Source organism: Lissotriton helveticus, chromosome 4_1, assembly GCF_964261635.1.
Source record: "Lissotriton helveticus chromosome 4_1, aLisHel1.1, whole genome shotgun sequence".
NCBI lineage: Eukaryota > Metazoa > Chordata > Amphibia > Caudata > Salamandridae > Lissotriton > Lissotriton helveticus.
In genome coordinates, this window is record NC_136063.1 from 287,728,578 (window position 1) to 287,756,324 (window position 27,747).

At 43.9% G+C, this 27,747-nt stretch overlaps 1 protein-coding gene across 2 annotated transcripts in view; it reads left to right on the forward strand.

The window, feature by feature from the left end:
• The window catches only part of WASHC5 (WASH complex subunit 5), a 415,933-nt gene that overhangs the window by 55,377 nt on the left and 332,809 nt on the right, over positions 1-27,747 (forward strand). For both annotated transcript variants that reach the window (XM_078686781.1, XM_078686782.1), the window contains 4 exons: positions 6,341-6,454; positions 9,505-9,676; positions 12,848-12,975; positions 18,197-18,326. In XM_078686781.1, the coding sequence (XP_078542907.1) occupies positions 6,341-6,454; positions 9,505-9,676; positions 12,848-12,975; positions 18,197-18,326 (544 nt within the window). The remainder of the gene's footprint in view (positions 1-6,340; positions 6,455-9,504; positions 9,677-12,847; positions 12,976-18,196; positions 18,327-27,747) is intronic.

The following is a 27,747-nucleotide window of genomic DNA, read 5'->3' on the forward strand; positions in this document are numbered from 1 at the left end:
GGCGCTCAGAGATAGTGTAGAGTTGAGTGATGAGGAGGAGGGAGTGGCACGACAGGAAGCCCCGAGGGAGGAGGTATCGGACCCTGCACTGACACCTGACACACGCACCTAAAGTATTGTTTCCGCAATCCTACTCACACAGCTTTGCCTGAGATTTTACACTGGACAGGTAGGCTTAGACACCAGGGGGACGGGGAGGTAGGGGGGGGGAGGGGAGAGGGGAGTAAAATTGACCTGTTTACTTGGAGGGAGAGAGTTTATACACCACTGTAGAGCAGGGGGGCATGATAGGCGTTGACGAAATAAAAGCGGAGAACTTTGTACAGTTGTGCTGTTTCTGCGGGTACTAACTGCACCATACTACATGATTGACCGCCGCCCAGCCTCCGGGATGTGGGCCGAAAGGCTGTGTATACAAACGACAATTGGGCAGTGCCTGCAGTTATGCTAGAGTTCTTGCTGATGGTTATGCAGTATGTTTGACAACCTCTCTGCAATAAAAATTATTTTACAAAAAAAAAGAAGGGGGAGGGGGCAGATGTTAAACATGCTTTTCTTGGGGAGCGACCGTTAATCAAGGTCATCAATTACGCTTCGAGGGTAGCTGACATGAAGCTGGGGTTGATAGGGGGAAACGGGGACGCTTTGGACAGGGAGCTGGGGTCGATCGGGAGAAGTGGGGTACTCTGGACATCCGCACTTAAGTGCAGAGGAGCGAAGTAATCTGTGCATTGGGAATTGCATTTTTAGCGAAACGAAAAACAGAAGGCCATTGACGTTATAGTCCCCCTATAAAAAGGCCAGATTAGGGGACATTCGTCGTCTTACCTGTCCTTTCCTTCATTACCAACTCGGGTTCTATCGTTTTGCAGAAAGGAGAGGTAGTAATATGGCAAGTCACAATCGTTTTAGTTCCTGTCAATTTTGCCGAACACTTTTGTGTTCGAGGAGACCCAATTAAGTTTTGTGCCGGGGGGGCACAACGTCACCATACAAGGAAAGAGGGAACAGGGGGCTTTTGGAGAGAGAGAGAGAAAAAGAGAGTGAGAGAGAGAGAGAGAGAGAGAGAGAGAGAGCGAGAGAGAGAGAGAGAGAGAGAGAGAGAGAGAGAGCACTCTTAATGGTCCATTCGGTACACGTATGACATGGAGAGAGAAAGAGAGAGAGAGAGAGAGAGAGACGTGTACAATAATGGGTCATTCAGTGCGCGCACAACACAGAACAACAGGGGTTAAGTAATACGGAAACACAGGCAGAGGGATGACATAGCTCCATACATTACGTACACACATACTCAGGTGAGGGAGACAGTACATGTATTATATACAAAATTCCAAGACAAGACATATAACCGTTATTGGCCATAATGATCTCTTCCTGTATGCTGCGTATCCTTAGCATCCTAAGCTCTTTTTACCCTTTTCTTTCCTTTTATTGTCGGCTGCCTTTACTGGTCTTTGTTGTTTTACACACTTACGCCTTTGGCAACCGGTCAAGAACTAACCTGGTCGGGCTAAATGCGTTTCCAGGCGGAGGCAACAGTGGGTGTCAGTTGGGAGAACAATAGGGCAGCTGTGAGTTTCCGGTTCATGAGGGTGTGGAAAGGATGTAGTAATTTCTAAACACTGACAACATTCCTAGTCCTCCAAACGGAGGGTACTAGAGTTTAAACCTCACCTCAGAATATTCTTTAAACCTTTCCCTATTCAGTTAAGTGTAGAGTGCTTAATCATGAGTGCACATTATTTTTGGTTGTATTATTCGGGGTGCGTAGGCACCATAATCGAACGCCTTTTTCCCGTCTCTTCGTCCGTTAGATCACCTTTTTCTTTTTCGTATTTTTAATCGATGTTCCAAAGTGACCTGCAGAAAGAGGGGAAAAAGAAGGGGGGCGGGGGCAGCATTTTAAAAATACATCAGCGCGAATAAACCCGAAAAGGCTTTTACTTACTACATACTCGGTCTATCTCCACGGAACGCAGTTCTTGCCAACTCGGCATTTAAGCCCAGATGAACCTTTTAGTGTGGGAGAGATGATTATCGGAAGCCGGTGGATAGCATAGGTCACCCAAGTGTGGTATTACGGACCGTATGTAGGGAGGCCAGGTGGCACTCCTTCGGGGCGACTTAGGGGCATTTTTAGCACAATTTTCCTGATACAGGTAGCATATAAAGTATAGACTGGATTCCACGGTCTTTTAGCGATTGCTTTAGGCCGTACAAAAATGTGCAAAGTACATACAACAAAAACCTGGACCATTCATATTTGCAATATTTCTGCGTATTATACTTTTTAACCCTTAACTAACCGAGCTGAGCCATTTCACCTGTAATTCGGTTATATCGGAAACAGTGGTCATTTATTCGAAATGTACCAATTTACACGTGACAACTACGTACGTTTTTTCCAAAAATCTTTAATAAGAATGTCGGTGCACAAATACGGGTCTATAACCCCGTGGGCCGGCCACGGAGCAGGCTGGAACTGTAGATGTGGGGATACTTTATTAGTGAAAAACCTAATGGAGTCGGGGGTTGTTTATTTTATAGTAAAAAGTACGACTAGTGCAATAAAAACATGTCGAGAATTCAGTGTGGGCGAGTATCATAAGTGTTAAAATTCGAACTTGCAATAATCATGAGGCGCCAAAACTTAACAACAATTCATTGTCCGAATGTTCAATCGGTACCCATCTCATGCCAATTCATTGTCCTTCATTGTTCGAACACATAATCAGTACCCATCCTATATCAATTCATTGTCCGAACTGACAGTATACATCCTATATCAATCCATTGTCCGAACATATAATCAGTACACATCCTATATCAATCCATATGTTTAAAAACTACATACATATCCCATGACACCAAGGCTGAGCAATCGGAGTACAACAAGGAGTTGAAAGTTTCATTTGTACCGGCGCCATTTTGGGTGCGACCAGGCAGATCCAGGCATAGTCTAAATTTCCACGGCCCAGAGCCTCTTTCGGCAGTCCAAAAGGTTCCGTTAAAGGGCAACAGAAAGGATCGGCAGTATGAACCATCAGTCAAAAGGTGGAGGGAAGCAACATTTTTCTACCGGGTCATACTGCGTTTTCACCGGAACTGATCCGAACTGTAGTCTGCAGGATTTTAGTCATTCAAATTGAGGCTGGCGTCAGCATGGGAGCGCCGACGTCCCGCGGCTACATTTTCATCGTTCCGCGGGCAGTTATGGCAGTCATTCCCCATCGGGGGTATCTGCGGGAGTCGGGGACTCCCGCGGCTCCTCTAGAATCTTCAAGGTCGAGGAGAACTTTTATGATGGTGGAATCAACAAGCAACCGGGCCATTCCTTCATGCTGGGCCCGCTCTTACAAGGTCGACCGCCATTTTGAGAGTTCGGCAGCTACCGGCAATCGCGGGGTCAAATGAGCAGACGGGCTCCAACCTGCCGGGCGAGGTGTCACAGCATCGCCACAGTGGACGAACCCTTTGCCGGGTGCGAGGAGCGTTGGGGGTGCAGCTGGGGAGCCTTCACCTGGGGAGGTGGGAGAGGCTCGTTCGCGCCGCCTCTCCCTCCCGGTGCACCCCACGGCGTCTTGCTTGACATTTGTTATGGCCGGACCAGGCGATGAGGACGAGGGGGGGGGTCGGAGGCATGTGCAAGACATCCCCCCCCCCAGTGTTGTCGCAGCCAATATGAAAGAAGTGGGGACGCCTGGCACGTTTCGGGCCGGGCCCACAGCCGATGGCGGCCGGACGCTTCTTCGCCCTGGCCCCAGGAACGGGTCCCTTGGTTCATCCAGGGGACAGGCCTTGGCATGTGGCGCCGCCTTCGGGCTATTCGCGTAGTGGTCCTTCCACCCCACCGCCCTCGACGGTTTTTGTAGACTTTAAAACGCCCAAAAACTACTAGAAAGTAGCCCAAAGTAGCCCAACATTGCTACTTTGGGGAAGGAAGGGCTGGAACGGCGTCAGGCAGACGGCGAAATGCATTGTGGGTTTCGTTTGTCGTTGCAGCAGTTCGTCATGTAAATAGTTGCTTAAATGTTTTTTTTTTTGTTTGTTAAAAAAAAATAAAACGTGTTCACCTGTTACTTCGCTAGAGTGTTATATATTTTTCTATTATTCGCCTAAGTTTTGTCGTTAATTGGGCGGGGTGGGTGGTGGAGCCAAGCTGTCTCGAAGTCATAGCGTTAAGTTCGGCTTTCCTCACCAGTTTCATATTTCCTGAGGGGTTGTTCCCTATGTTTCCATTTCAGCGAGGGAATATCTCAAAGAGCAATAATCGATAAAAACCGATAACAAACAATCAATGGGGAGAAAGATAGGCATGACGGATTACAACGGGGACAAAAGTCTGCATTACCTACCCTTCACTATCTGCAAAGGGAGACAGAATATTCCTATTCTTCCCCGTTTGTAGACAGGGAATATCTCAAAGAGCAATAATCGATAAAAACCGATAACAAACAATCAATGGGGAGAAAGATAGGCATGACGGATTACAACGGGGACAAAAGTCTGCATTACCTACCCTTCACTATCTGCAAAGGGAGACAGAATATTCAAATTCTTCCCCGTTTGCAGACAGCGAATGTCTCAAAGAGCAACAGAGCAACCAATCAATCAGTAGGGAGAAAAATAGGCATGACGGATTACAACGGGGGACAAAAGTCCGCATTACCTATCCTTCACTATTTGCAAAGAGAGAGGAACGTTCCTATTCGTCGCTGTTTGCAAACAGAGAATGTCTCCAAGAGAACCAATACTTCAAGTAGCAACCGAGGCTAAATGAACCAATCAATGAACAATACCAGTATTTTAAATACTGATTTCAAAACAATCAATCAATCAATCAGATGGATAAGCCATCCTACCAATCAGACGTAAAGACGTCCTACTTAACCTTACCCAGGCCGGACCATGTGGGCAATTCTTCGCCTTCCTTCCTCCAGCGCCTCATTTCTCCATGTTTTTATCGCAGCATTCCTGTGGGGTTCGAGTCAGGACAGTAGGTCACTTGAGAGAGGTCCGTTCAGAATCGGTGAAGTTCGTTCAATCGGCAGCCGGACGGGGGCCCTCTCAAGGCAGGTATACTCCAATCGTTTAGATGTTCACCCCATCGTCTGGACCTCTCTTACCGGACCTTATGTCGCTGATGGGCCCCACGTTGGGCGCCAATTGTGGAAAAGTCAGCCCATAATACACCTGATGCCCAGGCTGCTGGCGCAGGACGCCTCTTAGTTCCCATCTTGAACGATTACCAAATAAAGAGACTGGCGCTGGAAGCAGGAATACAAGAATAGAGTTTTATTTCTCATGAGGAGAGCCTGTCATTTCGGACACTCGCATAGTGTCTTCAGGAGGTGCTCTAACAAGTTTCTCTGAGGCTTCGTCTTTTATACACAGGTTTACGATTCACAAAGATTCCTTATTATAATAAAGACGCTTTGAAGTCGGAAAAACATGCTTGGAATCCCCGCTTCAGGCCTATTCCCATACCAATCGCTCAGATGTCATCCTCCCCTCCTGAATGTAACAAGAGATTGTGATCTCTCAGCTGGACATTCCTACAGGACACGAGGGCAGGAGGGGATGATCAGGTCAAAGGTTGGTCAGGTGGTAAGGTCGGACACTTCGGTTGGTGTATCACGGGTTTTGTTATGCTGGGCAGGGAAAAGAGGGATGTATATCCACGAGGCTTGGTCTTAGGACTTGGGACCGGGTCGATAGGTCAAGTGCAGCCGGGGGGGGGGGGGGGGGTTTGTCAGCTGAGGGGGAAGGGTGTTCTTTGGGAGGAAATGGGGGGGTGTGGGTCAAGCAGGAGTGCTACTTTTAGAGAAGGGTCACGCAGAGGGAGAGGGTCTTGTGGTCGATGCATGAGCAGTGCGCGCGGGGAGGGGTGTCGGGGGTTTAGCAAACGGTCAGAGAGGCCACGGTGCCTAAAATAGCTGTCGTGTACATGTGTGCATGGGTCTTATGCTGGCGGGATAACACAGTCAGTGTTTCGTAATTATTTGTTCTGCTTACAACAAGGGGTACAGTGAACACAAATGAACGCCGCTTATGTACACATACATTGCCATTTTCAATATGTGTACGAGTCGTACGGAAACAGCTCCGGATACGAATTGTACGGACGGTGATTTTACCGGATCGGAATCAACGCCTAAATGTACATCAAATGAACCAATAGGAGGTTTTTTGAATGTGTACGGTTTGTCTCAAAAACCAAATGTATTTGTTTTTTGATCAATACTAATAACATAGATAAATATTTGTGCATAAAATGTAACATTAAATATGTCAGGCCATGCAATTACTGATGTTCTCTTTTTCTTTTTTTAATCAGATCATAAGTATTTACATGGGAATTACAGTCAATTTGGCCGAAGCTTGGGAGCCTTACAAAGCTGCAAAGGTTGCTCTAAATTACACATTGGATATTGCAAATATCAAAGAACAGGTACGGATCAGATTTTGGTGTATTTATTGTCAAAATCTGTGATTTCTATAATGGCTAATGAGCAATGCGCTCTGCGGTTCTACAGCAAGGTATTTTTGTTTGCAGTGCAATATATTAAGTTCTGTTTATTAGGTTTGGAGTTTCGCTAATAGAGTTATTAGACTAGCATCTGAGGCAGCATCGGATTTGATTGTGCTATCGTTACATTGAAATGGATTTGCTTTTAATTTGCCAGCTTTTATTTATTTTTAAGTGCTTTTATTTTGTCCAGTAAATCCTCTAAGTTTTTAGTTACATAAGAATCCTAGGTTTGGTACATTTGCCTAAAACGTTAGCAGGAATCATTGTTCCTAAGTATTCTGCTGTCTACCTGGTAATCCATCACTTTAGAAACTTTACAAAAGGTTGATGTTTCACATGACAGTACAGCTACTCTTCTCCCACTATTCTTTACTTTGTGTCTGATTCAAGTCAAAACAAGCTTTATTCGGTTGAAACAAACAACCATAAAAGCGCAGTATATAACATGTGACAGTTAAAAATTAATAAAATCAACATACGTAATAAAAGGACATACAGTTAATTATTTTCCGATATGTGTCATACATTACATTGGTTCTCTTAGTGTAGATTGTAAGCAACTTTACATAATTAAGGTTGATAAGAACACCAGGGCTTCACACAGAGCAGTTTAAAATGCATAAATTCTATCATAACTCCAGATGTAAACAATAAGCACATAGCGGCGTAACATAATTATAAAAACAGAGTATAGTTTAAAGTGCATAGATTGTATCATAACTCCGGATGTAAACAATTGACTCAAGCAGCGAAACATGGTTATAAAACGAAGGATCCGAACACATGGGATTAAAATGCAATACCTAAATTGCAGGGTGTAGGGGGTAAAATTTACGTTAGAACAGCATACTCTTTTTGGTCTTAATTGCACTTAAAATATATGTGGCAGTATAAAAACAAATATCTGGTTCTTTGAGTGCAAGGAGTAGGGTCATAGCAGCATAAATGGTATTAGTTTCATATTTCTTAAACAAAGGTTTGAGATATACAATCCTAAGCGACAGAAATAAGTCACATAAAAGCAAAAAGTGCATCTTGCTCTGTTTGGTAATCCCATCGCAGGGGCAGGGGGAAGCAGGGTACTGTTTCATCGTAGGAAATGCAACCAAATGATGCACAAGACCTAGCCTCAATCTTGTTAAAACATAACAGTGGTAAGATCTTGTGACAAATGAAAGATAGGCTTGAAAACCCACCGTATCTATGTATTGATGGTAAAACTGATACGTGGTTTGTTTCCTAATTGTTTCCCTCCTACATACATTCTTATGGGACAAGAAAGTGCTTTTTAGCTCCTGTTTTGACATGGTTGGAGTTTCATTATGCAATCCCGAAATAGATTGATCAAAAATGACCCCGTAAGTTTTAATTAAATAATTTAGCCAAGGTATCTTCATATAATTGTCCATACGTAAACAATCATTTATAATGGACTTAGTAAAAATAGTCTCCTCTGTTAACCATATTGATCTCCATAGCTGGAGCGGTCTCGAGGCTATTAGATCTCCCAGATAGTTAAGACCGACCTCGCAATGGGTAAGTTCTGAGGAGGCTTGAGGCCGGGAGGCATAAAATCTTCTTTAAAAAGGAGTTCTCTTCCACCTGTATATCATGACAGGTTTCATATCCCCAAAGCCCAGCCCCGTAAAGTGCAATAGATGTGCATCTCGCTTTATAAATCTCAATCATATCTTTAATACGGCGGTCCCCCAAATTAGTTGCAAATTTAAAAACACCGTATATGCTCTTCCTCAATTTGGCCTTAAACTCGGATGTTTCGTAATTCCATTTCTCATCCGAGGAAAAGGAAATACCCAAATAACAAAAGTTATCCACATTTTGTATTTTATTACCCTCTATAAAAAAAGGTTTCTGACATTTAGGTTTCGGACTGCAAACCATTGTAAATGTTTTTTGTTTTGTTAATCAGAAGCTTCCTCTTTTTAATATTAATTGTGTCTGATTCATAAAGGCCAATGTTAAATATGAGAAACGTGCTCTTGTAGACTTATTATTACATGAGTAGCTTGTTACTCGCTGAAAAAGCGGTTTGACGCCTTATCAGGGGTAGTAAGCGCTATATAAATGCAATTGCAATACAATACATTTTAGGGATTCACATAAATACCCAGAAGTAATCTGTCTGTTTTGGATTTCATAAAGTGCACTAAGCCGTAGAAGTTACACCATGTGGGACATTTTGCATCTGTAAATGGAAGTCAAAAGAGGCATTAGCAAAGGTAATTTATGTGTCATATTTGTCTGTAGAGCAATTCTCTTTCCCACATACACCAACATTAATTTGAGAGTGTTTTGCCCCCCTGTTGACCATGAAAAAGTACTTACTCTTGCCTGTGATAGGAGCAAATTTATTTGAACTTTTACAGTGGAAACCTGTACCAATTGCGTGTTCTCACCTTCTGCTGAGTGCCCCTGTGCAGAAATGCCCACAATCCTACCCTAACTAACTTTGAAAATGTTGTTTTGAACAGTTTTGAATATCCAGCATTATCTCTGCTGCAGTTATTTACTCCAATGCTTTGTTTCTTTGGTGCGTAATAACAGCACAGTTAGCATGTTTCTTGCCTGAAGCATTTTCTGCTTTCCCTCGTTTTGAATGGCTGCTGCTATGTGTGCCTGAGGCTCCCTTCACATCTTACGGCGGGCAAATAACCACAGAATATTGGTCTTACATCCTAAAGGTAATCAAACCTGCAGTTCCTGTTTCTAACAGAGGAGTGCAGATATCCTGAAGTGAAATCTGTTACATCACATTAGGGAACCTTAACATACAAGTACTTTATTTTAGTCCTCTTAAAACATAAAACCTGTCTGCACAGTCATAAACCTGGCTGGTGAAAACTCCTTGTTGACTCCTATACCGATATGCTGATTATTAAGAACCTAGCAGAAATGTTGCCCTCCAATTGTACATGTAGACTCTAATTCAAGCACTTTTGTTTGTAAAGGCCAGTCGATATGCAGCTATCATGGAGCGCATGCACCCTCAAGTGCAGCAGTTTCTGAAGGAGGGCTTCCTGAGGGAGGAGTTTGTACTGGATAACATTCCAAAGCTGTTGAATTGTCTGAGAGATTGCAATGTTGCCATCCGTTGGTTGATGCTCCACACAGCAGAGACAGGTAACTATTTCAAGTAGCATTTAGCCGTCCAGTCCATTGCTGTTCATCCAACTGATAAGAAAGGTGGGCTTTACTCATGTATTGGTGGTAAGCCACAAAAGGGGACTTGCATCAAGAGCGTTTTTTTTTTATTGCCATAAGTATTTTCAAATTTTTCGATTATTTACAAAGCTACAAAGTTTGTTGACCCTGTGTTTCAAACTCTTAATCAGTTCTTACAATGAACTAACTATCACAGGGGAAATGATAATACGTTGTTTGTTTGGGTAGCACTTCGTACTGATGTAGTTGCACTGTAAGTTACAGGTGTTACTATTACCCATTTGAATAGTAAACAGTTTATTAGGTAACGTTTTTAGGTTGTTTTTTATATACTACTGCATACGCTCTTAAAATAGTCTCAACCGTGGAATAGTTAAAAGCTGAATTAGTCTAGGCGGGATTTGGACTAGTATCCAGTAAATCATTCCACATGTACAAAAGAAATCACTAATCATATTAAGCTATCTTACCTCGTACCTTAATCGTACCAGTTTTCTAAATTTCACATGACTTCAGCATTTCATTTATCTGCCTTATGAGATTTTTGTCAGTTTTAGTGAGTTCAGTGCCCAAAATGCTTTGCCCCTCATGCACGTAGGTTTTGCTGATGACCTCACATTTAATAAATCCCTTCTTTGTCCTAGTGATGTAGTTACAGCAGTAGAAGGAACACCACAGATTCAGTAGCAGGACCATTTGCCTACTCTTGAAATTGGAGTCAGTGGCTCCCACGTACTGAAACCCTGTAGGAAATTGTATGGGGAAACCATGCAGGAGAGAGACGTCATTAGTTTGATGTGACTTGTGACCAAGCTCCCTAAAGCATAAACAATCTGGCCTATTTCTGTGAAGAATCCTGGTTGTGTGAGACACTGGACTTCTGTATGCTTCTCCCCCGATACCTCTCCTCTCTGAAAAAGGTCACGACTGACCAGACTCAAGCCATTCTTGCGGCCCGGAAATGGGCACAGAGAGTGTGGTATCCAAAGCTCCTGGGTAGTGAGCGTCGGATGTCGGACCCTGAAACAATGTCGGCCTGAACTTGACAGATATTGTGCTCCAAGATCACCAAAGTGCAACCGGTTTGTTATGCAGCCTGTCTTTGATCAGGTATCTCTTCTACAGTGCAACTTTCATTAGAGGCTCCCTTCTCCTTTTGGCTGTGGCTGTGCCTCTGATCCTATATTAGAAACGCGCAAGGGTTTCTAATGTAGTACATTAATGATGATAATGATGATGAGGAAGAGGAGAGTGATGAGTTACTTCTTCCTCACCCATCCCCACTATACTGATGATGCGCTATACTTGATTTACAAACTTTACCAAATGCCAGTGGGCCATCCCCTCCCATGAAACAGAGCTAAACTCTCCACATGGGCACCAACAGAAGAAATAGCATCCTATGGAAAGGTAGTCAGGAAGGCAGTGGAAGTGCTAGATCTGCAATTGCCCTCCAGAGAAACAAAAACAAATGTCTTAACAGAAATTCTCTAACTCGGGCCGTCGTTGAGTGAGCCCATGATACCATTTATTGACACCTGCACTTGCGCTTTGATGGGGTCATGCTCCGATCCTTGCTCTTAAATTTACCTTTGTAAGTTTCCTGCAACTTTTGTTTGTCTTTTTTTTCTTCTCTGTGCTTCTTACAGACTTTTGAACTGCCAAGACATTATAACGCATTTGAACAATATCATATGGTAGACACTAGTCCCCATACGCCGGATCGCACTGTAATGGACGTTTTGAAGTATTTAATCCAGGGGTCTGCAACCTTTTCTGTAATAAGAGCTACTTATGTTCAGTGAAACTGATACAGAGCTACTATTATTATTAATGATGTAATAGTGACTACATCAGACAAGATTACTCTATTGGAATCCCCATTCACGATTATCATCAGTGATCACCCCACTGCATCAGGAAGGGCTGGCAGCAGTAAGGTAAACAAGTCATCATACATTTGTAATGCCTCTACCTGGGTAATACAGAACAACCATAGTCACAGTGCTCCAAAGTAATTATACATCTCCCCAATGCTGCATAATTTATCACTCAAATATGAGCTTTAAATATAACATAAAAAAATGTACATTTTTAAAAGCACACACTCACCATAAAGGGAATCTTGGCATTGGAATAACATATGTTTATTGATAACCACTTGAATACTTGATTAGGCAATTGGAAATGGAAATTGGAAAGTGGAAATTCAACTATTTTTCTCCAAACAATATACAAATTTTCATCTTGAATACACACCTTTGAAGTGTGGTATAAATGTATTAATTCAACCAAGCAAAAGCTTCTAATTTAGTAGGCTGGGCTGCACGCAGGAGAGCTCCCACTAGCTCACGAGCTACTCCTTGCAGAAGTCAGGTTTATTAATTTGTTGTGTTATCACATTTTCAACAGTTCATCCTTGTAAATGACTAATATGTGATACGTGATTGCTCAGTATTCAGTTAAAAACAGTGTTTTGCATCCATATCCCAACACGTTTCAGGACATATCATCACATCTTCAAGGGAATAAATATTAAGGCAGAACACTGTTTACATGTTGTCTTCCTCTCTGCCGATAGTTCCACCTCCATGCCGTATTACTCGTTCAAACTCAAAAGTAAAATCAGCTTTTGCAGTGGGGGCTAGCCTATAGGCATTGTCAGCCTTCGAAACCAGCGGTACAGCACACAGTTCAGTTTGTTTGGGTCCGCCGATCTGACACTGGCAGACGCCACACTGGGCAGCATTTGTCCTCAGCTGCTCATCTAAGTCTGGTGGGTAGCCGGTTACAACATTTCGTCCCTGGCTGAAGATCCATTACGCCATACAATTGCTATTACAGATCATTCAATCGGTCTACACCCTTCCCTTAATTTCCTCCCCATCCTCCTCACACACCAAAACAAATTTCGGAGAAGCGCTTGCCTCTTAATGATGCAGGAGGTAAATCTTTTACTCTCTAACGGTTTGATTGTGCATTTATATCAACGATACATAGACTAATGCTTGTGACACTAGTGAAATTACAGTCAGGCTTTTTTTCTGTTTGAGAGAATAATGTTTTTTAAGTACACAATATGCTCCACTTGTCTGTATTTTCAGGACTTTTGTTGTCGCTTCCTTCTAGCTTATGATCCTAATAACAAGCGCCTGCGACAGGTAAAAGACCAGATTTTGATGGATTCCAAAACCAGCCCAAAGATCCTTTTTCAAATTTTGCTGGACACGGCCCAGTTTGAGTTTGCACTAAAGGAGGTAACCTTACATATATTTGTGTTTGAGATGAGTTTCTGTGCCTTGAATTGCAGATTATTTTTGCCTCGGCACACTCTGAGCCTGAATGTGTCATTTTGGTTATTAGAAATATAGTGTTTTATTTGTGGCCTATTGATTGAAAAGGTATGCTTTTGAAAACTGGGATTGTAAGGGATAAGACTATAATGTGATGGCAAATACAATTCTCTGTGTGTAGGAGCAGCAATGGCTAATATTAATTTCCTGATGGTTATATCGCATATTAGCTTTCATAATACAGTCATGATTAAGTTTTCCTTTAAGGACGATTTGCTTCATGAAATCCATGGTAGCAATTTACTTTTTGACTTCTACTGTTGAAGAGAAAACAGCTGGGTTAAAATCGCTGAGTTCCAGTCATTCAAATTACCTCATGGATTAGCCTTGCAGATGTAATTGTCTCTGACGTGGAATCAAAGCTCCCGCTGTAAATTTCATGTGACTCTGGTGAACCATTTTATATGCAAGAGTCTTCAGTGGAGAGTAGCTTATAACTGATGTATCTCCTTTGTGTGTGCACGTTTGAACTCTACCCTAAAGAAATATTAAATCATGGGCGGGCAGATGCTAAGAACAGATAATGCAATCAATGTACAAAAAAAACTTTATGTTGACTAACACAGTTATAGTGTTTTTCAGTAGGCCCCAAACTACAACATTTTTTTCTATATGCCCTATTTTCTTTACAGAAAACCTATATACAAAGGGCGCAAATTTACATTTTAGAGATATTGAAAATGATTTATGTGGTGACGTATAGTGAACTAGTCTGTTGTGGATGAGCAAGAGAAAGTGTGCAGGCAAATGAATACAAAGATCAAGGACTGTTGACAAAATGCTGCATGCATTCTGCTTGTTCAATGCTGCACTCTGGATGTTCATTGCTGAACTGATGTGAATGCCCCAACTTTATTACTTTTTGCTGGTTTTAGGCATCTACTATTGTTGGACCCGTATCTCAAGCCCTTTACTACAAGACGCTATTTGAATCATCATTTTGTTGATATCTTAACAAACAACAACTTGTTTTTTCTGCTGTTCTTCCTTTTGTTTGTGTTATGCATTAAGCCAAGGAAACACAAGGAAATAGCTGAGCAGGCTATAGATTGGAAGTTTGTTTCATGCTATTAAAAGAATAACGAGCACATGTAGGAAGGCCAATAGCTGATGATGATGATGAGCGGGATTTAGAAGAGCACAAAAATGCCCCAAGGCATCAAGGCGTTATTAGTCCTGATATGCAACTCGACAATTAGCTGGCTCTAAATTACGCAGTTAATTCTAACCTCCTTAGGGGGTAAAGAGGTATGTTTTTAAGGCCTTCCTGAAAGGAGTATGCATCTTCCGGCAGGAAAGATGACGAGGAAGAGAGTTCCAAACCTTAGCTGCCACAACGAAAAGGTTCTGCCTCCCCATTTTGTTTTACGAAATCTGGGGACCACAACCAAATTATGGTCTGCCGGGCGAAGATTTCTGATTGGGATATACCATTGAAACATGGTTTTGATTCTTCCGGCCTTTGTGAACAATTAACAGTACTTTAAACATAATACTCTTTTTCACTGGTACCCAGTGAAGTTCAAATAATCTCCTGGAGACTGACTGATGTTAGGAGATGTCTTGGGTCAGTCTTGCCGCTGCATTTTTGCACCATTTCCACATGAAGAACGGCATCCTTTTACAAACATTGCAGGGAGACCACCTGCTGATCAATTCATACATTTACCAGAAATCATAGTCCGGATTGATATTCTAGGATAGGCACTTGAGTGTTTCAAGCCTCTGTGTAACTTTAGTTAAATATTCGTTTTCCTCATAATTCTGTAGCTGATGGTCTCACTATAACAATGAAAGTCCATTGTAGGAGAACATTGGAACAGAATTTGGTCGTACTTTGCACATCACATTTTGAACTGGTAAATTTCTTACTGCTGCCACATAGTCTAAGGACTTTGCTTATCCACTCATTAAAGTTCAGCCCTCTTGCTAGTTAGAGTTGTAAAAAAATGAGATGATGGGTCACAGGAGGTGTGCTACTCTTAGACTATCAAGGAGTCACTAGAATTTTTTGAAAAAGGTTTTATTCACCAATTATAAAAAGAGGTTTTTTTTTTCACATGGCAATACAGTTGAACAGCACTGTACAGAGGGAATCATGTGACAACCCAGTGGCACTTGGTGAGTGGTGATATATACAGTAGGTGACTGTGAAGGTGTAAGTGCTAAAGTGAACAGCGTGATCGGCGCATAGTGACAAATAATAAAACAATGATGGCTCCAAACAAGATGAAGTTGTAGTCACTTAGAACATGATTAAAGGAATTTAACAGGAGCACAAAACTTCATATGCGTCTTATGATTATGCTGTAAGGTCGACGGCGTTTCGATCCCCGTGAGTTGGGATCTTCATCAGGACAGGGTTGTCGATATAGCCAGTGCTGTAAGGGGAGAGAGAAGGGCAATTGAGAGGGGGGAACTTGGGGGGGCGGTAGTAGGGAGGGGGTAAGGAGTGACTAGGGCGTGCACCGCTGGTGGGGTATGGGCAGAGGACTGTGCTGGTGTGGCGCGAATTGGGGCTAACAGCAGGCAGTAGGAGACTAGGGAGGAATAATAATAAATTGAAATTTAAAAATTAAGTGACTAGTGACATGACAGGAGTACGGTTATGGTGTTGCTAACGCGTGACTAGGTGGCGTATGGTGATCGCCACCTAGTCACGCGTTAGCAACACCATCACCGTACTCCTGTCATGTCACTAGTCACTTAATTTTTAAATTTCAATTTATTATTATTCCTCCCTAGTCTCCTACTGCCTGCTGTTAGCCCCAATTCGCGCCACACCAGCACAGTCCTCTGCCCATACCCCACCAGCGGTGCACGCCCTAGTCACTCCTTACCCCCTCCCTACTACCGCCCCCCCAAGTTCCCCCCTCTCAATTGCCCTTCTCTCTCCCCTTACAGCACTGGCTATATCGACAACCCTGTCCTGATGAAGATCCCAACTCACGGGGATCGAAACGCCGTCGACCTTACAGCATAATCATAAGACGCATATGAAGTTTTGTGCTCCTGTTAAATTCCTTTAATCATGTTCTAAGTGACTACAACTTGATCTTGTTTGGAGCCATCATTGTTTTATTATTTGTCACTATGCGCCGATCACGCTGTTCACTTTAGCACTTACACCTTCACAGTCACCTACTGTATATATCACCACTCACCAAGTGCCACTGGGTTGTCACATGATTCCCTCTGTACAGTGCTGTTCAACTGTATTGCCATGTGAAAGAAAAAAACTCTCTTTTTATAATTGGTGAATAAAACCTTTTTCAAAAAATTCTAGTGACTCCTTGTTGGTTATTTTTTGTAATGCGAAGTGCATACATTGTGAAAATTGTCTTTTAAACAATACCTGTTGGGAACTGTTCCTATTTGCATTATACACCCATCCCAACTTGGTTTATGGGTCCCCTCCTGTTGCTCTTACACTCTTAGACTATCGGCATTCAAGTGTCTTCTGGTCACTGGAACAGTGGCAATGTAGTGGCTGCACACGTAGTGCCTGCTAACTGCATTGCATTTGAGCAGGAAGGCAGGAAACCCTTGTCTTTTTAGTCTTTTAAAAAAAGATTCTGGCAGGTAGGCCATAAACCATCTTTTAGACAAAGGAAAGCATGCTCTGGAATACAGGTGACAAGTCAATCATCTAGGTCTATTTTGTGGAGGAAAGCTCAGGCTTTGTGTAAGTAAAAAAAAGATTTCCTCATCCTTTAAAAAGAAACCAGAACATTCCCATTTATTGGCGGATACTTATTTCCTACTTCTGATACTTTGTTTCTAGTTTTCAGTCTAATAAGGTCTGTTTGTAACAACTTCTGTAGTTCATGCATAACCAGTCAAGAATTCCAAACCTATACACTAGTTAATCTTGCCCCCCATTGTTTGGCTGAAAGTAACCAGTGGTTTTTGTATTCTTGAAAGTCAGAGTCTGGATTCTCCATTCTCAGGAACTAATTCTGCCTCACCCTTGTTAATTAGTCTGTCATGTCAATCAATTCTCCCAATTATGCTCAACAGCTACTTCTGAATTCAGACTTAATGCTCACATTAAATAAGTCATTAGCAGCTACAGTCCAGGCCCTGTCCTTTCAAACATATAAGCTAGACATCCAACTAAATCTTTTTTCGAACCCTGGAAACCCTGTTCTCTAGTTTTCCAAAGATGATTGCATTTTGTTAATTGAGCCTTAGATGATCAAAGCAGTTTGTCCAATTGTACATGTGGTAATAGTTAAGAAGCTTCAATTCTTGCCAGGCAGGTTTAGGTTCCTGGTAGATTACTTTTAAAAGTAATATATCAATCAGAAATGCAATTAGGACTTTAGGTATGAAGTAGAGCCAACTCTAAGTAATGAGGGTGATGGAAAAATGATGATCCCAAGGACCTATTTAGGGGTAGGGTATTAGTTCACAGAAAAGGGAGAGGAAGGGGATGAGATGAGAGATAAGAACCTGTGGTCTAGATGATGGGATAGGGGGTTGTGGCCCAAGCCCCTCTTCCAGGACTAGGCAACGAGGATGCTGCAAGAAGATGCCGTCAACCTTTCAGCCTTTGCCTGAATGCTCGGGATCGATGTCCTGCGAGGGAGGGGAGGAGAGGTTTCAAAAGGGAAGGGCGACCCTCCCACAATGCAACAAGGTGGAACAGGGTGGACAATGGGTAAGTGCAAAGGGAGGATTATGAGCAAGACCAAGGTCGGGAACTGTGCTCCTGTAGTGCTAAATTGTCTAAAGCCCCGAAATTTGCAGTACCAGAGGAGCAATATACATTTCCAGGGCCTTGGGAAAAGCAAAACATAAATGTCTTTTGTCAGATACTCAGAACATTTTCAGGAGTTATAAATTGTCAGCAGGCTATTTAGGGACTTAAGAATGACTGCATCACACTTCAATAGTAAAACATTCATACACAACATGGTGCCATGCTAAAAACCTCTGGGTGTGGTCTGCATCTTAATTGCTTTCTGTGCAGGGCTAGGATGAATGTAGCAAGCAGGTATGGAGAAACGTATTGTTTTCTCTTCTACTTGGCCTTGGTGGATTGATAACTCACTTATACCTAAGTATATTAACTATATGGCATATATATTTAAATGTATATTTATGTGTCTCTCTTATATAGATGTTCAAGCAGATGTTATCAGAAAAACAAACCAAGTGGGAAAGTTATAAAAGAGAATGCTCAGAGAGGATGACAGAACTCGCTGATGTTTTTTCAGGTGTCAAACCCCTTACTCGAGTGGAGAAAAACGGTAAGAGGAAACTGCACCTTAATTCACTTTTGTTTGCAGTCCAATTTACTCATGACACTCCTCTTTATTCTCAGCCTTTGAAGATATTTTAGTAAGACCAGTATTCTAAGTGGGATGAAAAAGATGGGACAGTCTCTAAAGGACAACAAGAAGGAGGCTGGGCTGTTCCTAAAGGAAGAAAAGAACGGTCACTAAGGTGAGAGGGGTAGTACTCAATGGAGAGCTAACCCTGGGTATCCATTGTGTTGGATATAATGGCCTCACACACCCTTGCGAGTGTCATGCTTCATCATAGGCAATGCTCCTCGTTGGGCAGGTGGTGCAATTCCCAATGGGCACACCTCAAAGAGGGGCTCTTTATCGGAGATCTTTTACCCAACTGCCTATGGGTGAAGTGTGGGTGAGGGGCCAGAATAGAGTAGATGGTGTGGGTGAGGATAAAATGAGGCACAAGGTACCGGAAAGCAATTTTATTCTGGTGGTCCTCTGCCGCAATTAAAATCAAGAATAGTCTGTACTCGCTGGAACTTAAGTTTCCAGAAGCGATACAGTACTAAGATGTGAAGAGTGTGGTCAACATGTTTCTCGCTTAAGGTACATTGACTGCGATTCTTCAGGACCTAATATATCAAGACTACTATCTACAGAAACATGACCTAAAAAGTGTCAGTTTACAAACGCACAAGTTGTACTACCTGTTTAACACCTGCTCTTGCCTAAATTGGGAGACAAAAGAGACTGTTACCGTAGGTAAATGGCAATGTGCAATCCCTATAGTGACCGTGAGCACACAGTGACATGGTGACATACTAGTGAAAGGTGTGACTAGTATGTGTCTAAAAACCAGAGTGGTAAATCCAATGATGGATCTCTTAAAAACAATAGATTGCAGCAGCATTCATACCTAGCAGGCTATCCAAATGGCTAGGAGCAAATTACTCGCCTATTAGTTACAGTAAATAGGTGTCAACTGTGCCCAGCAGGTCTGACATCAGGGGAGAAGCCATTGTAAATAAGGCTGGGGAGAGGTATAGGGTTATTAGGGTATCAGAGTGTCTCCAAGGTTGCGTCACATGTGGTGATATATATGGCATTGATTGTGAATAGCAGGCAGCTAACTAGGCTACCAATCATGAAAACAACGTCCACGGTCTAGGGGAGAAAATAAACTTAACTCTACTCTGTGGGCATCGATGTATTTGACAACCTCCTTGAGTATTATAACTGTGTTGTGGCTTAGGAGGGAGTCAATATGGTACCAGTTGTAATAAGCAAACTGTTTGGAATCGACAGAATCAAGCGCAATGTGGGGTCTATTAAACACCAAGACCAACCAGCTGGATAGGACTAAACATAGGTCGGTATTGTGCCCATAATTATGTACATTTGGTGCCCATTGCTATAAACATATTTAAAGGTGAAGGCAAAATCGACACTGAATTGGACATGAAGATAGTCCAACTATGTATGTATTGTGACCATTGTTATATACATACTTGAAGCTGAAGGCAGAATTGGTACGTAAGTTGTAGTTGACAGAATGATCTGCCCGCATCTAATCAGAAACACGTAGTCTGGCACATAGTCTGATCGTGGCCTGTAGCGGACTGTGTATATCCTTAAAGAATGAGTGTCGGGTCCGCCCTTCAATATGTATACGCATCCACTAAAATCACCGTGAACCCTCGTGGCAATCGAGCAGAATTACACAGCCTATTCGGGACCTGCAGCGGACTATGTATGTCCTATAAGAGTGGAAGTCGGGTCGGCACTACAATATGCATAAGCTTCCACTAAGATCACCGTGAACCCCGTGGCAAATACCCATCAACACATGATCGGTTCGTTACATGGGAGGCGGGTGGATACTTCAATGTGTATACGCATACGCTGCAATTACAGTGAACCCCGTGGTGGAAACACAGAGACACATAGTCTGTTTATAGCCAGCTGCGCATCCACCGACATCACTGCGAACCCCGTGGTCGGGAGAGCCAGCCGTCGGAATGAGTTTAGCCTGCATTTGGGACTTACTTCATATCGCCTGTGTCAGCGTTGATTGCGCCTACCCTTCGCTGCCGGGCCCGGATAGTGGAGAGCCGATGCGGCATCTTGGAATAAATAACGTGAACGGCGTTGCTTGGATACAGACCCGGAAACGTCTTGAGTAGGTAGGTTATGTGACTATCAAGGCAAATCGGGCAGCCATGATGGAGTGTAGGAAGTATCCATAACACTGCATACAACGGCTATAGAGATGTGGAACCATCCCCCGTCGTGAATATCACGGGAAGCAACATTGTGGCAACATATTGTTGTGATTGGTCATTACAATTGATAAACACAAGCTTCCTCTCTCTATTGATGGCTGTGCAGGGTAACATTGGAGGGGGACCACCAATATTGCACACTCAATAGGTATACCTATATCAAGAGATACAGGTATGTGTCAAACCGGAAGCAATTTGCATTTATGGTAAAAGGGGGATCTGAAGTGGTGGAGCGAATACTGCTAAGCTCACCTTCAAGCTGTACATAAAGTAATTGACACCGGTTGCTGTCCGGGTTGTCATATCAAAATGGAGTCAGTGACCCTAGAGTGGATTAGTGCGTGGTGATTGGTTGTAAAAGAGTCATCCATAAAGACCCTTAAGTATCAAGTCGTGGAAAAGAGGAGCGTTGATTGTCATTGCAAAATGGCTAAACCTTGTGGCTGACTTATTCACATCGGTACCCGCCATAAAGAGGGGGGGGGGGAGTGGAGAAAACACAGACAACCTACACTGTATAAAAGGTTAGTACACTGTGTAGTGAAAAGGAGCTGACTGTCAAAAGGGCGGTAGGTGGAGGAAGGTTATTGTAATACATCACCTATCCACGCTATCTCCCTAATATCACCCTCGCGATACTTGGTTGGCAATGGTCAGTACTTTGAAGGGGTGGCTAACAGAGTGGAAATCGCACCAGTGTGGTGTTTTCAAAGAGCACTCTATGGAATGTCCCTCGGCTGTCGGTGGCCAATCGGTGTATCCACCTCTGTTCCTTCAGGAATAAATTGTGTTAAGATTTATCTGAGGTGGCTTCTAGAATTAGCCAAGAAAGTGAGTCAGCCGTGTGGTTCTGTTCCACATAGTGTCTGCACATTTTGGTATTTGTTTTCTTGCAACGGAAGCTGCTTCTGTGTTCAGAGATGCGGGTTTTTATGGGGCGGGAGGTCATGCCCACATATTGTAGTCCACATGGGCATCTCAGCAGATATATGCAATATGGAGTTTTGCAATTGGTGTGCCCCCGTAGTTCCCACGTAAAGGTCTCAGTCAAGATGATTGTCTTGTGTATGGACGTGAAAGGGCACGCACTGCAAGAGCCACAGGGTGGTTTGTTTGATTGTATCCACTTTTTTAGGTCTAGTATGAACCAAGATGTCTTTAATATTCCTTGACCTCTTAAAGGCAAATCTCGGTATTTCAAGGGTTAAAGTACCTGTGTTTAGGATCTACCAGTGCCGTTTGATAATCTTCTTAATTTCATTAGAAGCTGGCGAAAAGGTGGTGACACAGGTTTTTAGGTCTGTGTCCTGCGTGCTGGGGGTATTGTATTCGAGGAGGGCTCCCCTATGGTTGTTTTGTGCACGTTTACATGCCTTGTAAATCTCCCTGGTGGGGAAACCCCTATCCGTCAAATTTCGGGATAGTATGGTGGATTCTGTCTTGTAGTCTGTCAGGTTGGAGCAATTTCGCCTGACCCTCAGGAATTGCCCAAAAGGAAGATTCAACCTCAGCGCCTTTGGGTGGTGGCTAGTGAAGTGGAGCAAACTATTCCGGTCAGTGGGTTTACGATACATTGTAGTATCGGTTTTCCCTCCCACTAGCCTAATGGTTAAGTCCAAAAAGGCGATGTTGGTGGCAGAGGCCGTCATGGTGAAGTTGAGATAGTCATTCAACGTATTAAGCCAATTGAAGAATTCTTTGTATGAGTCTGCGGTCCCTGCCCAGAGGGCCAGGATATCATCGATGAATCTCTTCCACAATTTGATGTTAAGGTGGTAGGGATTCACTGGACCATTGATGTATCTTTCCTCAAAATCAGCCATGTACAAACAAGCCACCGAAGGAGCAAACGTGCTTCCCATGGAGGTACACTGGGTCTGGTGATAGTGTTGCCCTTTAAACTCAAAATAATTATCTGTGAGGGCTTGGGTGGCGCACTCCATAATGAACGAGGGTGGTATGGGGAAGAACCATTCCTCGGCGCTGAGGATCCTCTCTATCACCCCTAGTGTGGCCCTCTGGGGGATGTTGGTGTAGAGGGCCTCCACATCGAGGGTGATGAGTAAATCCACCTGGATGCCATCCTCTAGACTGTCCAGGAGGCGTAGGACATCAGTGGTGTCCTGGACATAGGAAGAGATCCGTTTAACCAATGGCTGTAGGAAGTGATCACAAAACTGTGACGGAGGTTCAAGTACAGAATCAAGGCCCGATACTATGGGGCGTCCTGGTACAGGGGTGGTCTCTTTGTGGATTTTGGGGAGGATATAAAAGTAGGGAACCCTTGGTTCTTTTTTGATCAGGAATTCCGCCTCCTTTTTTACTAATCCACTCCTGACATTCAGCAGACTCAACTATACCAGTGATGGTTCTTTTCAGTCGCTCAGTAGGGTTGGAAGGGATGGGGTGTAGTATCGCCTGTCCCCTAATTGTCTGAGACACTCAGTGTAATAATCAGTGGTATTCATGAGGACAGTTGCCCCGCTTTTGTCAGCCTGTTTAATTGTTATGGATTGGTCATTCGCTAAGGAATCCAGCATCTGCATCTCAACATTAGAGATATTTAGATGTCTCTTGTTAGGTCTCATGGCTCCGATGTCCTTGAGCACAGCCTGCTCATATGTTTATATCTCATTGGGAACCATCCCACTATGTGGAGTGAAATTGGAGGGGTTGTGGAGACCTGAGTCATCAAACTATAAACAGACTATGTGTCTCTGTGTTTCCACCACGGGGTTCACTGTAATTGCAGCGTATGCGTATACACATTGAAGTACCCACCCGACTCCCGTGTAACGAACCGATCATGTGTTGATGGGTATTTGCCACGGGGTTCACGGTGATCTTAGTGGAAGCTTATGCATATTGTAGTGCCGACCCGACATCCACTCTTATAGGACATACATAGTCCGCTGCAGGTCCCGAACAGGCTGTGTAATTCTGCTCGATTGCCACGAGGGTTCACGGTGATTTTAGTGGATGCGTATACATATTGAAGGGCGGACCTGACACTCATTCTTTAAGGATATACACAGTCCGCTACAGGACACGATCAGACTATGTGCCAGACTACGTGTTTCTGATTAGATGCGGGCAGAACATTCTTTCAACTACAACTTACGTACCAATTCTGCCTTCAGCTTCAAGTATGAATATAACAATGGTCACAATACATACACAGTTGACCTATCTTCATGTCCAATTCAGTGTCGATTTTGCCTTCACCTTTAAATATGTTTATAGCAATGGGCACCAAATGTACATAATTATGGGCACAATACCGACCTATGTTTAGTCCTATCCAGCTGGTTGGTCTTGGTGTTTAATAGACCCCACATTGCGCTTGATTCTGTCGATTCCAAACAGTTTGCTTATTACAACTGGTACCATATTGACTCCCTCCTAAGCCACAACACAGTTATAATATGCAAGGAGGTTGTCAAATACATCGATGCCCACAGAGTAGAGTTACGTTTATTTTCTCCCCTAGACCGTGGACGTTGTTTTCATGATTGGTAGCCTAGTTAGCTGCCTGCTATTCACAATCAATGCCATATATATCACCACATGTGACGCAACCTTGGAGACACTCTGATATCCTAATAACCCTATACCTCTCCCCAGCCTTATTTACAATGGCTTCTCCCCTGATGTCAGACCTGCTGGGCACTGTTGACACCTATTTACTCTAACTAATAGGTGAGTAATTTGCTCCTAGCCATTTGGATAGCCTGCTAGGTATGAATGCTGCTGCAATCTATTGTTTTTAATGAATTTAAGAGATCCATCATTGGATTTACCACTCTGGTTTTTAGACACATACTAGTCACACCTTTCACTAGTATGTCACCATGTCACTGTGTGCTCACGGTCACTATAGGGATTGCACATTGCCATTTACCTACGGTAACAGTCTCTTTTGTCTCCCAATTTAGGCAAGAGCAGGTGTTAAACAGGTAGTACAACTTGTGCGTTTGTAAACTGACACTTTTTAGGTCATGTTTCTGTAGATAGTAGTCTTGATATATTAGGTCCTGAAGAATCGCAGTCAATGTACCTTAAGCGAGAAACATGTTGACCACACTCTTCACATCTTAGTACTGTATCGCTTCTGGAAACTTAAGTTCCAGCGAGTACAGACTATTCTTGATTTTAATTGCGGCAGAGGACCACCAGAATAAAATTGCTTTCCGGTACCTTGTGCCTCATTTTATCCTCACCCACACCATCTACTCTATTCTGGCCCCTCACCAACACTTCACCCATAGGCAGTTGGATAAAAGATCTCCGATAAAGAGCCCCTCTTTGAGGTGTGCCCATTGGGAATTGCACCACCTGCCCAACGAGGAGCATTGCCTATGATGAAGCATGACACTCGCAAGGGTGTGTGAGGCCATTATATCCAACACAATGGATACCCAGGGTTAGCTCTTCATTGAGTACTACCCCTCTCACCTTAGTGACCGTTCTTTTCTTCCTTTAGGAACAACCCAGCCTCCTTCTTGTTGTCCACTATTCTCAGGGCTGTGACTGCAGCTGGACCTTCCACTCACCCTTCTTGAGTGGTAATCTCAGCCCTACTGGATCACATCTGATCCTTCCCCTCCCCTCCTCTTTGTTAGATAACAGTCTCTAAAGGGGCATGGCTTAAGAACCAAAGGAAAAATTCCTTAGAAGAGATTATTATTATTATTATTATTATTATTATTTATTTTTGTAGAGCGCGTAGTCACCCGGAGGCATCCCAGCGCTAAAAAATCTTATCTCCTGAGTACAGTGGACCAAGGGAGGGGGAGAGGGAAGGAGGGACAAGGAAGAGGACAGGGAGGGCGGAACAAGGAACAAGATAAGGGCCAGGAGTGATTCACTGTGGGAAGAGGTGGGTTTTGAGCTGTTTCCTAAACCGGAGGTATTGAGGTTCGAGACGCAGGACTCGGGGGAGAGCGTTCCAAAGTCGTGCAGTCTGGACTGAGAAACGCCTTCCTCCCGATCGAGCTCTCTTGAATTTGGGGGCAACAATGAGGTTTTCGGTGTCAGAACGGAGAGGTCTTGAGGATTTGTAAGGGGCGATGAATTTCTTGAGAGCAGGGGGGCCTTGATTTCGTCGTAGTTTGTGGGCCAGACACAGGGCCTTGAATTTGACCCGCTCTCTTATGGGGAGCCAGTGGAGGAGTTTTAAGGCCGGTTTGGCCGACGCTCTGGCAGGGGTATTCGTGAGGATACGGGCCGCGGTATTCTGAATTCTTTGAAGTTTATTCAGGGTCATCTCTGGGGCGCCCAGGTATATCACGTTGCTGTAGTCAAGCCTCGAGATTATTAGGCCTTCAATAAGCAACTTTTGGGAGTTGGGGGGCAGGATGGGCAGGACTTTCCTCAATGACTTCAAAAGTCCAAAGCAGGTCCCGGCCACTTTCTTTGCCTGCACGTTGAACGAGAGGTCGGTGTCAAGCCACACTCCCAGGCTCTTTACTTCCTCTCTGGGTTCTGGAGGAGGGCCCAGACAGGCTGGCCAGATGTTTGGGGACAGTGTGAGTCCTTTTGGGCCCAGGAGCAGAACCTCCGTTTTTGACCCATTTAATTTTAGGGCAGAGGTGTTCATCCAGTGATGGACCTCCACAAGGCAATTAAATAGATCTGCTGGTTGTTGTTTGGGGTGGGATAGTGACACAACCAGTTGTGTGTCGTCAGCGTAACTGACGACACTCACTCCGAATGGAATGATGACCTCCTCCAATGTGGACATATAGATATTAAATAAAGTGGGGCTCAGGGAGGAGCCCTGAGGCACGCCAAATTGGAGGGGAATTTCGGAGGAGCGGGCGTTGTTCTCCCAGATTTGGTAGGTCCTTTGAGCCAGGAAAGATGTAAGCCAGGCTAAGGCAGAGCCCTCTACACCGGCTCCCTTGAGTCTTTTGATAAGGAGTCGGTGGTCGACGGTGTCGAAGGCCGCACTTAGGTCGAGGAGGATCACTGCCACTGATCCTCCTCCGTCCAGTAGCGTTCTGGCCTCTTCAACCGCTGCTAGGAGGGCGATGTCTGTGCCCTGCCCTGGGCGAAAGCCCGTCTGGGAGCTTTTTAGTATGTTATTGCCCTCCAGGAACTGGGAAAGTTTTCTATTCACCAGTTTTTCAGCAATCTTGCTGATTCCTGGGAGTAGGAAGATGGGCCTATAGTTTGCCAGGTTTTCGGGGTCGAGGGAGGTTTTTTTTAACAGAGCTTTCACGACCGCCGCCTTCCAGCTTGGGGGTACGACTCCCTTTTGGAGTGAGGTGTTAATCAGGTGAGTCACAGGGGGGATGATCGTGGAGGCTACCTTTTTGAGAATTCGGAGTGGGGCGGGATCCTTAGGAGAGCCGCTTTTTATGGATGTTAACGTGTCTTCTACTTCTTCAGTCGTGACTTGGCCCCATGAAGAAAGATGGCAGGGTGTTGACGGTTGCGGGAGATCGTGTTCCTCACCCGGAATCGCGGAGGGAATAGCCTTGAGGATTTTTAGGATTTTCCCGTGAAAGAAATCCGCCAATTGTTGGCATTTGGTCTGGTCAGCTGTAGGGTCAGTGGAATGTTTAGGTCCGGGTGCTGGGGTTTTCAGAAGGTCTTTTAGGATAGCATAGGATTCCTTGCTGGAGCATACTGCTTTCTCTATTCGCTCCTGAAAAAACACGATTTTGGTTTTACGGATGGTGGTTTTGTAATTAAGGAGAGAAGCAGAATAGATCTCTTTATTTGTTTCTGATTTGACTTTCCTCCAGGATCGTTCCGTTCTCTTGCACTCTTGCCGCAGGGCTTTAAGCTCTGGTGTGTACCATGGAGCCGAGGCTACTCTTTTGGGGTTTTTGAGAGAGGAGGTTTTAGGGATGAGTGCATCAAGAGAGGAGGTGATCCATTCAGTGACCTGCTCGTCAGCCATAGCTGGATCGCTGGAGAGCTCGGGAGTGGACTCTGCTAGAACGGCGGCCCATTCCTCAGGTGCAAGTTTGTGCCACCGTCTGTCAGTGGTCTGAATTTTAGGGTTTTGAGGGTTGGTGAGGGGTGTTTCCCAAGAGATTGGGACAAGAAAGTGGTCTGTCCAAGGGAGGATCAGGGGAGGCTTAGTAGTGATGGCTGTGGCATTGGTGAGGACGGGATCCAATAAGTGTCCCTTCTCATGG